At 37.5% G+C, this 12,753-nt stretch overlaps 1 protein-coding gene across 10 annotated transcripts in view; it reads left to right on the forward strand.

Moving 5' to 3' along the window:
* Positions 1 to 12,753, forward strand: part of PHLDB2 (pleckstrin homology like domain family B member 2) — a 107,482-nt gene that overhangs the window by 57,665 nt on the left and 37,064 nt on the right. For 8 of the 10 annotated variants that reach the window (XM_089910531.1, XM_022598649.3, XM_089910530.1 and 5 more), the window contains exons 5-6: positions 6,532 to 6,660; positions 12,533 to 12,688. In XM_089910531.1, coding sequence (XP_089766657.1) covers positions 6,532 to 6,660; positions 12,533 to 12,688 — 285 coding nt within the window. The remainder of the gene's footprint in view (positions 1 to 6,531; positions 6,661 to 12,532; positions 12,689 to 12,753) is intronic. The other 2 variants (XM_022598737.3, XM_022598968.3) reach the window with 1 other exon arrangement.

Below are 12,753 nucleotides of genomic sequence, written 5' to 3' on the forward strand. Positions count from 1 at the left end.
ATAGTTTTTCAGTTCCTCTATTTTTGGATTATCTGTCTCATTCCTGCTCCTTAGCATATGACAATGAAAAGTTAGCTGTACTGAAATTAAATAAAATGGTTAAGGAAAGGCTCTGCTTACCTAGTATTGTTGAAGAGTCTTTCCATCACCTAGACGGTGATCACAAAGCTCAAACCATCCTTCTGTTTAAGGATCTGTCCTCACACAGATAGGTTGTGATATTTTGTAAGCTATACTGGTCTGCACACTTTTATAGCTAAACACACTTAAAGGTGTGAGCTGAAGTTTAAATCATTCTTCGCCATGCAACACGTTCCTGGGTGAAATCTTGAATTAGTTGACTAATTTTTCTGTAATAAGCATATAGCTTTGTGTCTTAAATGGTTAAATTGTATTCTCCATTATTATCTTGCCAGAGTACCTGTTACTTCCTCCCCATCTTTCCTTCAGAGCCAGGGGAAGACACAGAGCCTGCCCAGAATTCCTCAGCAAAGTGTTAATGCCTCTTGAGTGCAGAGTCTTTGCCAAGTCACAGGCAGTGTTCAGAAGGGACCCAGCCCTTCCCGTGCCTCTTTCTTACATTTCAAAGTTAGCTCCCTGGTTAGAGGAAGTGGAAATATATCATGGGATTTGGGGATTAAATCAACAGGGTTCTAGATTAGTGTGATTTTTTTCTGGTGGTTGTTTGATTATGTAAATCCTTAGTGTTCTGATTTTCCAATGTTTTCTACACTAAACATCCATCAACTGTGCAATTAAAAAGTCAAAGTCAATGGTAAAAAAAAGCCTAGGAAAGTAACATAAAAGTGTGCCTCTTTAGAGGCAGGCAGAGAATGGGTTTTCAGCGATAACCGTCTGGGGACACAGGTCCGTAATCTTTCCTCTGCAATTCTGAAAAGTTTTGTAGAGGAAAAAAACTTTGCATAAGGTTGGCACCAAAACTTAGTTGGTTTCAAAACCTGACTTGGACTGATATTCACACTCAATATGAATATTCATAAGTAGCTGTAGACACAGAAACATGTTTGATTACAGGGTTTTGCCCCAAACCTCAGTGGAAATGCCATACAGTATATGCTATATGATCTGTGTTACCTCTATCAAATGCAGAATATTCTGAAATCTAGAACACATCTGGCCTTAAGAATTTCAGATAAGTGATTTTGGGTCTAAAACAATTGCCTAATGTTGAACCTCTGAGGATGCCTGCCTCTCAAACCACCCCACAGGGCTCAGGAACTGGAAGGAAGGGGACTCTCAGGGTGTTTGGAGAGGACTTTGGATGGGTTACCCTTAAAAATGATGGCTTAGGTACTGTGAATTTTAACATATCACTGCATCAATTCCAAACTTGACCCAGTGTTTCAATAAACATGGCCTGAGTACCTAGTGCGTGCTGGAGTCTATGCTGTACGGTTTGGAAATTACAAAGATGTATCTTAATTTTTAAGAAAATCTTTATCAAGCTAATGAGGCTGCCAAATTAGGAAAAAATGTATAGGATGCTTGGTTAAATTTAAATTTCAAATAAAGAGAATAATTTTTTGGTATAATTATGTCCCATGCATTATTTAAGACATACTTACATTAAAAAAATCATTTGTTGTCCATCTTAAATTCACGTTTAACTGTGTATCCTCTATTTTATCTGGCAACCCTATAAACTAATGAAGTATGCATCTTTTCAGGGTAACCTTGAACCATCTGCTTACCAAATATTAGTTAAATGTGGTAAAATTATTTTTTATAGGTATTCAGAAATTTTTCGTGTAGTATTGGAATTCAGATAGAGCCAGCAAGTTAAATTTCAGTTCGTTCCTTCGAGAATACAACTTAAAGAAAATTTATTATTATATTACTCAGCCATAAAAAGAAACAAAATTGAGCTATTTGTAATGAGGTGGATAGACCTAGAGTCTGTCATACAGAGTGAAGTAAGTCAGAAAGAGAAAGACAAATACCGTATGCTAACGCATATATATGGAATTTAAGAAAAAAAAATGTCATGAAGAGCCTAGGGGTAAGACAGAAATAAAGACACAGACCTACTAGAGAACGGACTTGGGGATATGGGGAGGGGGAAGGGTGAGCTGTGACAGGGCAAGAGAGAGGCATGGACATATATACACTACCAAACATAGGGTAGATAGCTGGTGGGAAGCAGCCACATAGCACAGGGAGATCAGCTCGGTGCTTTGTGACAGCCTGGAGGGGTGGGATAGGGAGGGTGGGAGGGAGGGAGACGCAAGAGGGAAGAGATATGGGAACATATGTATATGTATAACTGATTCACTTTGTTATAAAGCAGAAACTAACACACCATTGTAAAGCAATTATACCCCAATAAAGATGTTAAAAAATTATATAGACTTCATAAGATGAATAAAGGAGCATTCTTCAAAAAAAAAAAGAGAAAATTTATTATTGTCTTTTAACCACGGATCTGGCGAAATCAGTGGTCCTGAGAAAGCCTTAGATTATTAAGTTTATTCAAGATTATTGGCAGTTCTTGTGTACATGTTCAAATTATTTAGGGTAAATTTATAACCACTCCTGATCATTTGTATGATTAGAAGCAAGTCGTTCTGCCTCTGAAAGTGAAATGAATCATTCCTCTCTGAAAGCATATTTGATATTGGAATCTCACAGTTCTTTTTTTCTTTTGGTTTACTTGAGGCATTTAATCTAAAAGTAAAAATTTTACATTTGGGGTGTTACCTGTAAGAGAGGACTTTTATACTATGAAGGAAAGGTGCTAAGGCCAAATGTCTTCAAGTTTTGGTAGATTCTGTATTAATGTCCTATGTCTTCATTACAAAAATCAAATTGTAATTAATTTTGCCTTTGCCTCTCACACTATTCTGGGTGGCTAAATCAGTGATTCTGATTGCATATAAGAACACCTGGAGAGATTTTTAAAAAGCTTGTTCCCTAGCCTTATACCCCCTAGATTTCTAAGTGGAGGCCTGGGAAATAGTATACTTAAAAGCTCACCCAGCTTATTCTAATGTGGTCAGGGCTAAGAACCACTTCATGAGGACGGTGATCAAGTTACCTCGTTTCTCTGTCCTATTCCCCTTATAAATATTTATTCATTGAGTGAATGAACAACTCACCATGGAAGTAGATGTAGGCCCAATTTTATATACTGCTTTTTACTTTCATTTGCTGGTGAAAAATTTACCTTTGGCGTTATATACGCTTTAGGAACATCAGTCTTTTCTTTTCTTTTTTGGCCATGCTACATAGTTTGCGGGATCTTAGTTCCCCGACCAGGGATTGAACCCTCCTCAGCAGTGAAAGTGTGGAGTCCTAACCACTGGACCGCCAGGGAATTCCCAGAAACCTCAGTCTTAAATATGCAAAATAGACAGAATCTTACAATGAACTTGTGACCCAACTGGATTTTTGCTGGCCCATCAAGAGAGGACAAGTCAATTCGAGAATGATGGAGGTGTCTGTGTTTCTAGGGAAGTCATGTTCTGGTCTTTGTTTTATAAATACACCCTTTATATCTGGATCTTCCTGGAGTGTTCCGATTCCTTATAATCTTATTCTTTCCACAAAGTTAAATTTGTTAAATATATTAAAAATGCATTTTAATTCATTTATTTCCTGAAACCAAATTTATGAATCCTAAGAAAAAAATGTTGTGCTGTCTCCCAATTTGATGTTTGGAAAATATTCCTATGCCTATAGTAGTTAGAATAGGTGACTTTAATTTAAATCTGGGGGGAAGAGAATAACACCCAGTGTTCATATTTTACATGTAAAAAGCTAGAATCCCTGAACCCTGGAATGTCATCTAATTTGTCCAACTATTTTACCTTCGCTGTAGAAGGTGATCCTTTCAGCTCTAATTAGCTGCTTGCCTAGAGCTAATTTTTCTTTGAAAACTTCCTGGACAGTAAATAGAAGAGAGGTATATTAATTTCTTTCTGGCTCAGAGGTGGTCTACTTTTGGCTCTTGTAGGAGTGATATCACGTCTGTGGCCCCGTGTGGTATATGGCCGGGCCCATCTGCCACTAGTCCCTCTTTCATCCTTCCCCTCACTTCCTTTGCCCTAGCTTCGGCCCCACTGAGCTGTCACTCTGAGACCCGGGTAGTGGTCACAGAATTATGGATAAACCACAGAGAAGCTGCAGAAGGTCCTGATGGTGTCTGCTTGCATAATGGTTCTAACTGCCCCCTTGTATGGAATTGCAAAACGTTTTGAGCGCCTCAGAAGGAAGGCACTATGTAAACGTAAGGTACTTTTTATTAGTTGTTTATTTGTGCTTATTTTTAGCAATTTAAAAATTGAGAGCATCAGAGGAATAGTTTGGTTATTTCTTCCGAGTTGAGACCTGTGTTTTAGGCCAGTGCCTTTCCATATTATTAAATACCGTATCAGTGTTTTCTATAAAATATTATTTTAAATTTTAAGGCTTTGCATCTTTGCTATTTGATTGGAATGAACAGTTTTCTTATTTATTTAACTTTCTGTTTGAAACTAGAATGGCCGCAAATTCTGGCAATACAACACCTAGAAATAGAACTCTTTGTGGACAAAATTCTTTTGCTGTGTAATAGGGCAACCTTAGATCTGCATGCAAGGGAAATAACACATTTTCTTAGCCAAAGACAACAGGTGTTCTGTATTGTTGGTTTTATTAAGGGAAAAAATTATTAATTCTGAAGCTAAAGACTAAATCTAACTGGCACTAGTATATTCCATTTTACTGTGAGGTAACACTTGAGAATCCTTTATTCTGTGAATGATGCCATCACTTTTTCTCACTCCTACACAGCAGCTGTGCACAGTGAGCACACTTCACGGTAAAGACTGAGGAAACTTTCTTTCTTTCCTTTTTTTTTTTTTTTGGTTCGGCCACATAGCTTGTGGGATCCTAATTCCCTGACGAGGGATTGAACCTGGGCCTTTGGCAGTGAAAGCGCCAAGCTGTAACCGCTGGACCACCAGGGAATTCTCTTTTAGGAAACTTTTGTTACTGTCTGCTAAATTCTAAGCTGTAGAATCATTTTTAGGTTGATATATGGAGTAGGATTCTCAGTTTTCTCACTTCTAGATGTAATCATTTTGAGAAAAAAAAAAGTGCTTCTAAATCAAAATATACATTTCTAAAATGCCCTTGACATTTTAAAATGTAAGTCAAAAGTGGAGATTCAAGTGTACTTGTGTAAGTATTGATGTCATGTAGTTTTAGACTTAAACTCGAACATCTTTTATAAAGAATCTATGTATATGTTTACATAGGAAATCATGACCATTTGGATGAAGAAATGAGAGTAGTATAAATTTATAGGGCTACTTCAAATCTTCATCCTTTAAAAATTTTTTTCTGTGATATGCTTAGAAGCCAGTTTTATTTCTACCAAATCAACAGTGAACATAAGAAAGTCAGGTGATGGTAAATATTTTGCTTATTGAAGGGGTCAAAGGGTGGTGGTGCTTCCATTCCACTAAAGTGCTTCAGTTTAGGTTGAGAGTGTTACCCAAGGAGAGAATTAGGTCTGAAATTTACTTCAAGGGTTCAGAGTATCGTAAAGGGAACATAAGATGGGAAAACTGGCACTAAACGCATTGAAGTTTTGTTTCTCAGTTTAAGAGGTGGCCTTGGAAGACCGTGTGATACTGTATTATAGTATTTGCCTGTTATACCCTGGAGAATGTCCAGGGTCACTTTGGAGTGTGTGACTTGGGAGGGATTTAGTGTTATCGTCTCCTTTCTTCTATTCTCTGACCCTTTCTTTTTTTCCATGGTCCATGTTTCAATTATTTTTTATGTCAGTCATTGTAGGAAAGTCCTTATCTCCACAGTAAATGTCACACCTTTGGTGCATCTGAGCTGTCTAATATGCCTTCCTCTTGCTGCTTTGTCAGTCTTGCATTTTTACTAGCTCTCTCAGTGTCTGAATTAGATGCTCTCTCAGGCAGCAGATTTTCTAATTGCTTAAGCTCTGAAGTTTGCCAAAGAGCTAGAACTGTTCCACATGACCAGGGTATCAACTTGTGCACCTAATGTGCCTCTAACCTGAGAACAAAATGTCAATAATTGCCAAAGCTTCCTTAACACATGCCTTCAGCAAACTGGACTCTGACAGTGCTTGAGGTAAACGCCCGCTATCCTTTGTCTGGTTCCCTGCCGAGTGACTCTTTGCAGGGCTATCTTAGGAATTCGGTTGGCATTTCTTTTGTTCTTTGTTGACCATTGACCAATATGACAGTTGCTTCCCCTGCTTTTGTAACGTGGTGGCAGGAAGGAAGGGAGGAAGGAAGGACAGGGGTCGTTGCCAATACCCGATGGAGTGGACTGGGTTTGGAGAATGTAGAAACGGGGCCCCTTGTCCTTACTTCCACTTATACCCCCTTATCCTAGTCACTAACAAGATATGTTTCTACATTCATAGGATGTCTGGAGTTTGTGTGTGCTTGCTTGTTTGTGTTATCCTCGGGAAATGTTCACTAACGACTGCTTGGGGTGTGAAGGTAATCTCTATTCTTCTATTTTCTGATTTCTGAACTTCAGGAGAAGGTAAAGCTTGATGCTGAAAGGGAAAAACTAGAGAGGCTTCAGGAGCTTTACTCCGAGCAGAAGACCCAGCTGGACAATTGTCCTGAGTCCATGAGGGAACAGTTGCAACAACAACTGAAGAGGGTCAGTAGCAAACAGGAATGTGCTAGTTGTTTTCTGTTTTTTTGTTTTTTTCAATTAAGTTCCACTTACCTACGACTTCCTCCTTCACATAGCATAAATTTGCATAAATTCTGGTCATTAGATACGTTTTAAATAGAAATATGCATGCTGACCATATATATTCCATGCTAATCAGTTGAAAAATTCCTGGTTGGAATCCTTTGCCTCATTAATAATGCAAAAACATCTCCCAAGTCCTTTTTTGTAACAAAAGAGAGCTATTACTGACATGTAACCAACAAGACTGTAGCGTTTAAATTGGCTGATGTCTTTCCCTGCATCCAGTTCTCTGCTGCATCTTGAGTCCTGTTTGCCCTCGAATGTTTCTTTTTTTTTCCTCCTCTTGATTTTATACTCTGTCCACAAATTCTTCTATTCTCTGATTTGCTCCCCACCACCACTCATCATTTTGTTTTTCTTTTCCTTTCTTCTTCTTAGTGACCTTGAACTCATTAGCATGATCACAACAATCAAACAAGACCCAAGATGCAGGGCATTCAACATTTTCTCACACAAGCTTCATATTTTTTAAAACTTCATGAAGCATAGATCTTCTAGTTGAACTTTATCAGGTTATTCTTCGATCTTTAATGTTGGCAGTGTTGAAACGACTTCTATACTTATCTTCCTAGGTGGATAGTTTTGCAGACACTAGCAAGGCCACTTGATATTTCATAGCCACTTGACAGCTGCGTTATTTGCTCTAAACAGCAGTCCAAATAGACTGTAACTCTGGAGAGGCAGTCGTTAACAGTCTTGGACCTCTAAAGGAGCCTAATAGTAATTAGTCCTAAGTCAATAGCAACTTATGCTTCCACATGAGTAGGAAAGAAGACTAGTTTTATTCATATTGCTATGTCTGTACCTTCTTGGGCAACTGGGAAAAAGTCAGTTAAGATAGCACACCCCTGAAAATGTTTAAGATGACCTTGAATACAAATATGTTTGATATCTCTGAGTATCACTAGGTTATGAAAAATTACAGTTGAAACTTTTCAGTGTATTGTACAGGTTGAAAAAAGAGTACCCAGTACAGACAGGTGAAATGACAGTGTAACGGTTCTAATATTTTTAATTTTTTACAATGTTGGATCAAAAAAAGTTTCAAAAATGTTTCTTCCCCTTTACTCATTTTATTGTGTACAGCTTAATTTGCTATAAGAAGATAAAACTTCCTGTCCCTCAGTGTCCCAAGGTTCTGAAAGTCTTAAGATAAAAAATGATTGGAAAAAGAATAGTATTTGTAAAATTATTTTAGCTTGTAATTTTTTTGTGTTTATGCCAGTTCACAAAAGAGACTGGAAAACTGATTTTTTTATATTTGTTTACTGTTTTTCAACTTGCCTTATTGCTAAAGATTTTACATAGTCACCATAATGCTTTATGTAGCATCAGAAGCATGGTTATGTATTTTGTTCTTCCCTTCCTTTAGTTATCCAGTTATTGTTTGTATTCTTCATAAATATTGCTTCAAATAAAAATTGGTATATTCTATTAATAACCTGGAGTCAGCATGATATGAATAATTACTGATTTTGTAATTTTGTAATTAAGTAGTTACAAATTACTTAATTTGCTTAATCTGTTAGATTCTATAGGATAACTCATAAATTTGTATATGTTCCAAGAATTTTGACTACAAACGAGGAAAGGAAATGATACAGACAGCCTATTCCACTAACTGAAGGCAAAGACTCCTTCCTCTTCCTTTCCAAGCAGAGTGCAAAATTCTTATCATAAAACCCCTTTCCTTAGGAGAGAAAACTGGTGCGTGCTAGCTTCTGTTCACCTGATACTAAGAGAACTACTAATTCTGTTTTCCAGGGAAGGATGATGACCAAAATAACTCTTCACCAGTCCTTTGGCTTAATCAGTAAAAAGTTCACTTATTTCATGAGAAGTCCATTCATACTGGAACTTCCTGTCTTATCACAACTCATTTCCCTTCAGACTTTGAACACTTCAGAATAGCACTTCATTACAAAGCTTTCCCCAAGGCATTTAAGCTAGATTCAATAAAGTTGATTTTATTACAAGTAACTTCATTAGGCAGCAAGTCAGACAAAATAGAAAATAAATGAATAGGAAGAAAATCATTTTCTTAAACTGTATCCTGTCTCAAATACTTAAGCCGAAACTGTAGAATGATTTTGTGCATGCAGCACTATGGATTTATGACTGGGCTTCTGACCCCTAAATCATTGCTTTAAAGCAGAATACAGTTTTCATCCGATGTTGATTTCATGGCCCATGATTTAATGTAGTTGATAACGGGCTCACCAATCGAATTGTTCCCTGGGATACAAGTAGTGTGAGAAAAAAACCCTGAAGAAAATTGAGCCTTGCATCTGCTGGAGAGGACTGGCTAGGATAGCACTGTGGTGTTTTGGTATTTACTCAGCTGAATGGTTGATTTCGGTCTCTTGATCTTTAAACAATTCTGTTCAGTGATATCTACAATTAGCCTTTTTTTTTTTTCTCACTAGCTCTACAATGAGTTTATCCTTGAACCTTGGACAAGTCATTCAACCTCTGTGGGCCTCAATATCCTCATGTATAAAATGAGAAGATGGTACTACATGATTTCCATTGTCTTTTTCCAAATTCGAAAAGTATGCAAAACAGTGTTTGACTGTAGCACATAAGATGGAGAAATAGTAACAAACCCTAAGCTCCATTTAAATTTGCTTTCAAAATTGACCTTGAGCTGTCATAAGATTATTCCTGTAATCTCTCCTGGCCACTCCACGTCTAGTCTCTTCTTTCTGTTCCTCTACTAGGCAAAGAAAACATAAAGTTGTACATGTAAACTTCTGCCATATACATTCTCAAAAGTTATTGGAAGGAAAAAAGGAATTCTCTTGAATTTTCTTTAGCACAGCTGCCTTATTTCCTTTCACGCCTGCCCTTTGAACTTGCCAGCCAGTAGAGATTTGTCATGTTCTTTTAGTGGAGAAGTTTAGTTAAAATTTTCACTCAACTGGTCATACACTTGACTTTGAGCTTCCTGTATATATTATTCTGTGTCAATTAAACTACTCCTGCACCCAAATTCCATCTCTTGAATTCTTATTCTTATCTAAAATCTTGTAAAAGTTTTTCCCCTCCCAAGTTGTTTTTCTTTCACATTGTAAGTTTATGTACACACGTTTTAATGGTTTAGATAACTTGATCAAATGATTGATTACACCAGAGGAACCTGAGTGCTGAGCTAAGCTTTAATTTTCAACTTTCCTGCCTAGTGTGCTATTATTTTCATGTAGTGGTTTAAATATTTACTACAAATAAATTAATGGCTCTGTGACCTTCATGTGGTTAAAATAGCATATGTTGCACATTAACCAGATGTGGAGTAAGCCACTGACTAGCATAGTGTATATATTGTGAGCCATATGCCCACTTTGAATGAAGATTCTTTATAAACTAAAAAAAAAAAAGCCTATTCAAATTTTTATCTCAATAAGCTTTAGCTGCAAACCAAGTTTAATTGAAAAACCTTAAAAACTTGAGTAGGGAGGCCTGTATGAATAAACGTATCACTGATGTTTTAAGACTACAGATATTTTGTTTCAAGACATAACACTAGTGTTATGTCTCAGTTCCTTTAGCAGTGACTAGATTTGGTCCACATTCATTAATTCCTGTAGAAGTTACAAGCATGAAATGTCTGATAAACTTGAAATATCACCCAGTTACTTGAAATCAAGACCACTTTACATTTGGCCAGTTAAAATATGAAGGAGCTTTAAGAAATGATGAATATGTTTTTCAAATTGTTTTTCCTGTTCTTAGGCTTTGAGAATACACTGTCTGTGTTGACATAATAATCTTGTTGCTATAGTGTGGGCTGTAATTTCATGGTAGCACATAGTCCTTCTGTGAATCATCCCCAGAATAAACTCATTCCAGAAGATAGAAAAATATTCCATTTGATTAGAAGACTTATATATAAGTTTATCACTTATATAAAAACCAGGGGAAGGGGTGGTGTGTTTAAATACTGATATAGATCTAATTTATCATATGTTTATTTATCCAACTCTTTTTAATGTGTCGATTGAAAAAAATGCCCTGGCACTTTTACCCATGTAGTGCTATGAGCCATGTAGCCTAGCTGCCTTTTTCTTTTATGGCCATTAATTGTTTATAAATCATATTTTTAAAAAAATCTTCTATACATATCACATTTACAGTTCTGTCAAAGGCTCCCAAAATAAGGAGGTTTTTGTGTGTGTGTGTGGTTTTGTTTTTTTGTTTTTTAAGTAGATGGGAGAACAACTCATACAACATACAGCAGTCTCTGCTGAGATACAGATTCACTCCTGTCTTCAGACATCTCATAGGTTGGAGAACGCCTCTTCTAGACTATCTGACTTCTGTCATTTCTGTTTGTTCTTAAATGTCCTGAAGATTATTCCTAGAATAATCTTAACCTTTCAGTTAACCTTTCGAGTGCTTAACCTTTCGAGTCATTCTTTGTGCTTGATGAATGCTTTGGCTCCTACTGTTTCTAGTAAAAAGCTTTGTAAACAATTTTAAGGGATTCGGAGAAGCCCAGTTTAAGAACTCCAATCTTCAAATGTTTTTGGTGACTTCTCCCTTCATTAAAATTATTTGAGGGCTTCCCTGGTGGCACAGTGGTTGAGAGTCCACCTGCCGATGCAGGGGACACGGGTTCGTGCCCCTGTCGGGGAAGATCCCACATGCTGCGGAGCGGCTAGGCCCGTGAGCCATGGCCGCTGAGCCTGCGCGTCTGGAGCTTGCGCTCTGCAATGGGAGAGGCCACAACAGTGAGAGGCCCGCGTACCGCAAAAAAAAAAAAAAAAAATTATTTGAGCATGCATGCCTACATATACATACATATAGGTCACATTATATTATAAATGTATATATTATATGTATTGCATACATGCTCAAAATATATATATTCTTTTAAAATAATGTACATATACTACTCTACTTGAAAGTACTTTAGAGAACATTTATTGAGAATTTGTAAAAGAAGAGGAAAAACTAAAAAAAATATAAAGAAGCTCTAATATTCCTTCCTCACATCCCAGTGCCTTGTGTGGTATGCCATTTGAGGTACATATATTCCTCTTAGAGACCTCTGATCTGTTATGTATGCCAACTTTTTTTTTTTTTTTTTTTTTGCGATACGCGGGCCTCTCACCGTTGTGGCCTCTCCCATTGCGGAGCACAGGCTCCGGACGCGCAGGCTCAGCAGCCATGGCTCACGGGCCCAGCCGCTCGGCGGCATGTGGGATCCTCCCGGACCAGGGCACGAACCCGTGTCCCCTGCATCGTCAGGCGGACTCTCAACCAGTGCACCACCAGGGAAGCCCATGTATGCCAACTTTTGAATCTTTTTTTTTATAGTCAACAACTTTGGAATATTGAATTTAATCTTTATACTAAAGTCTCATTTCATTTGAAAATTTGTGGAAAAGAGGAATTTTTCTCAAGAGATTATGTCACACCTTTGGTCTGCAGATAATGTTTAGGTTATTTATTGAATTCTTTTTATATTTCATGATCCATTTTAAAGCCACCTGGTAGATTTAAAGCAAGAATTCCTACAACCACAGAGCAGTCTAAAACCAGTGGTGAAATAGATGCTGCCCTCCCACCCCTACCCCAGTCCCTTTCAATTTCATCGTAAAGTCACTGCTCTGGGGTTTAACTCCAGAGAGAGGATTATCATGTTCTAACCCTGGTCAGTGTTGTAACTGGAAAGATATTTTGGTCTTTTTGCTTTTAATAATTTTTTCTTCACATTAAGAACGCTGCAGCTATTCTGGTGTGTCTTGTTTTCATTCCCTTTTCTCCAAAGGATGCTGATCTGTTGGATGTGGAGAGCAAACACTTTGAAGACCTGGAATTCCAGCAGCTTGAGCGTGAGAGCCGTCTAGATGAGGAAAAGGAGAACCTGACCCAGCAGCTCCTGCGTGAAGTGGCTGAATATCAACGGAACATTGTTACTAGAAAGGTACTTTTGCCAGGTGTTGTTCAATGTGAAAAGTCAAAATATACCCCTTGCTATGTGACAATAAT

This window comes from Delphinapterus leucas, chromosome 4 (assembly GCF_059928025.1).
Source record: "Delphinapterus leucas isolate spDelLeu-1000000601 "Yukka" chromosome 4, BTC_Dleu_Yukka2, whole genome shotgun sequence".
In the NCBI taxonomy this organism is placed as follows: Eukaryota; Metazoa; Chordata; class Mammalia; order Artiodactyla; family Monodontidae; genus Delphinapterus; species Delphinapterus leucas.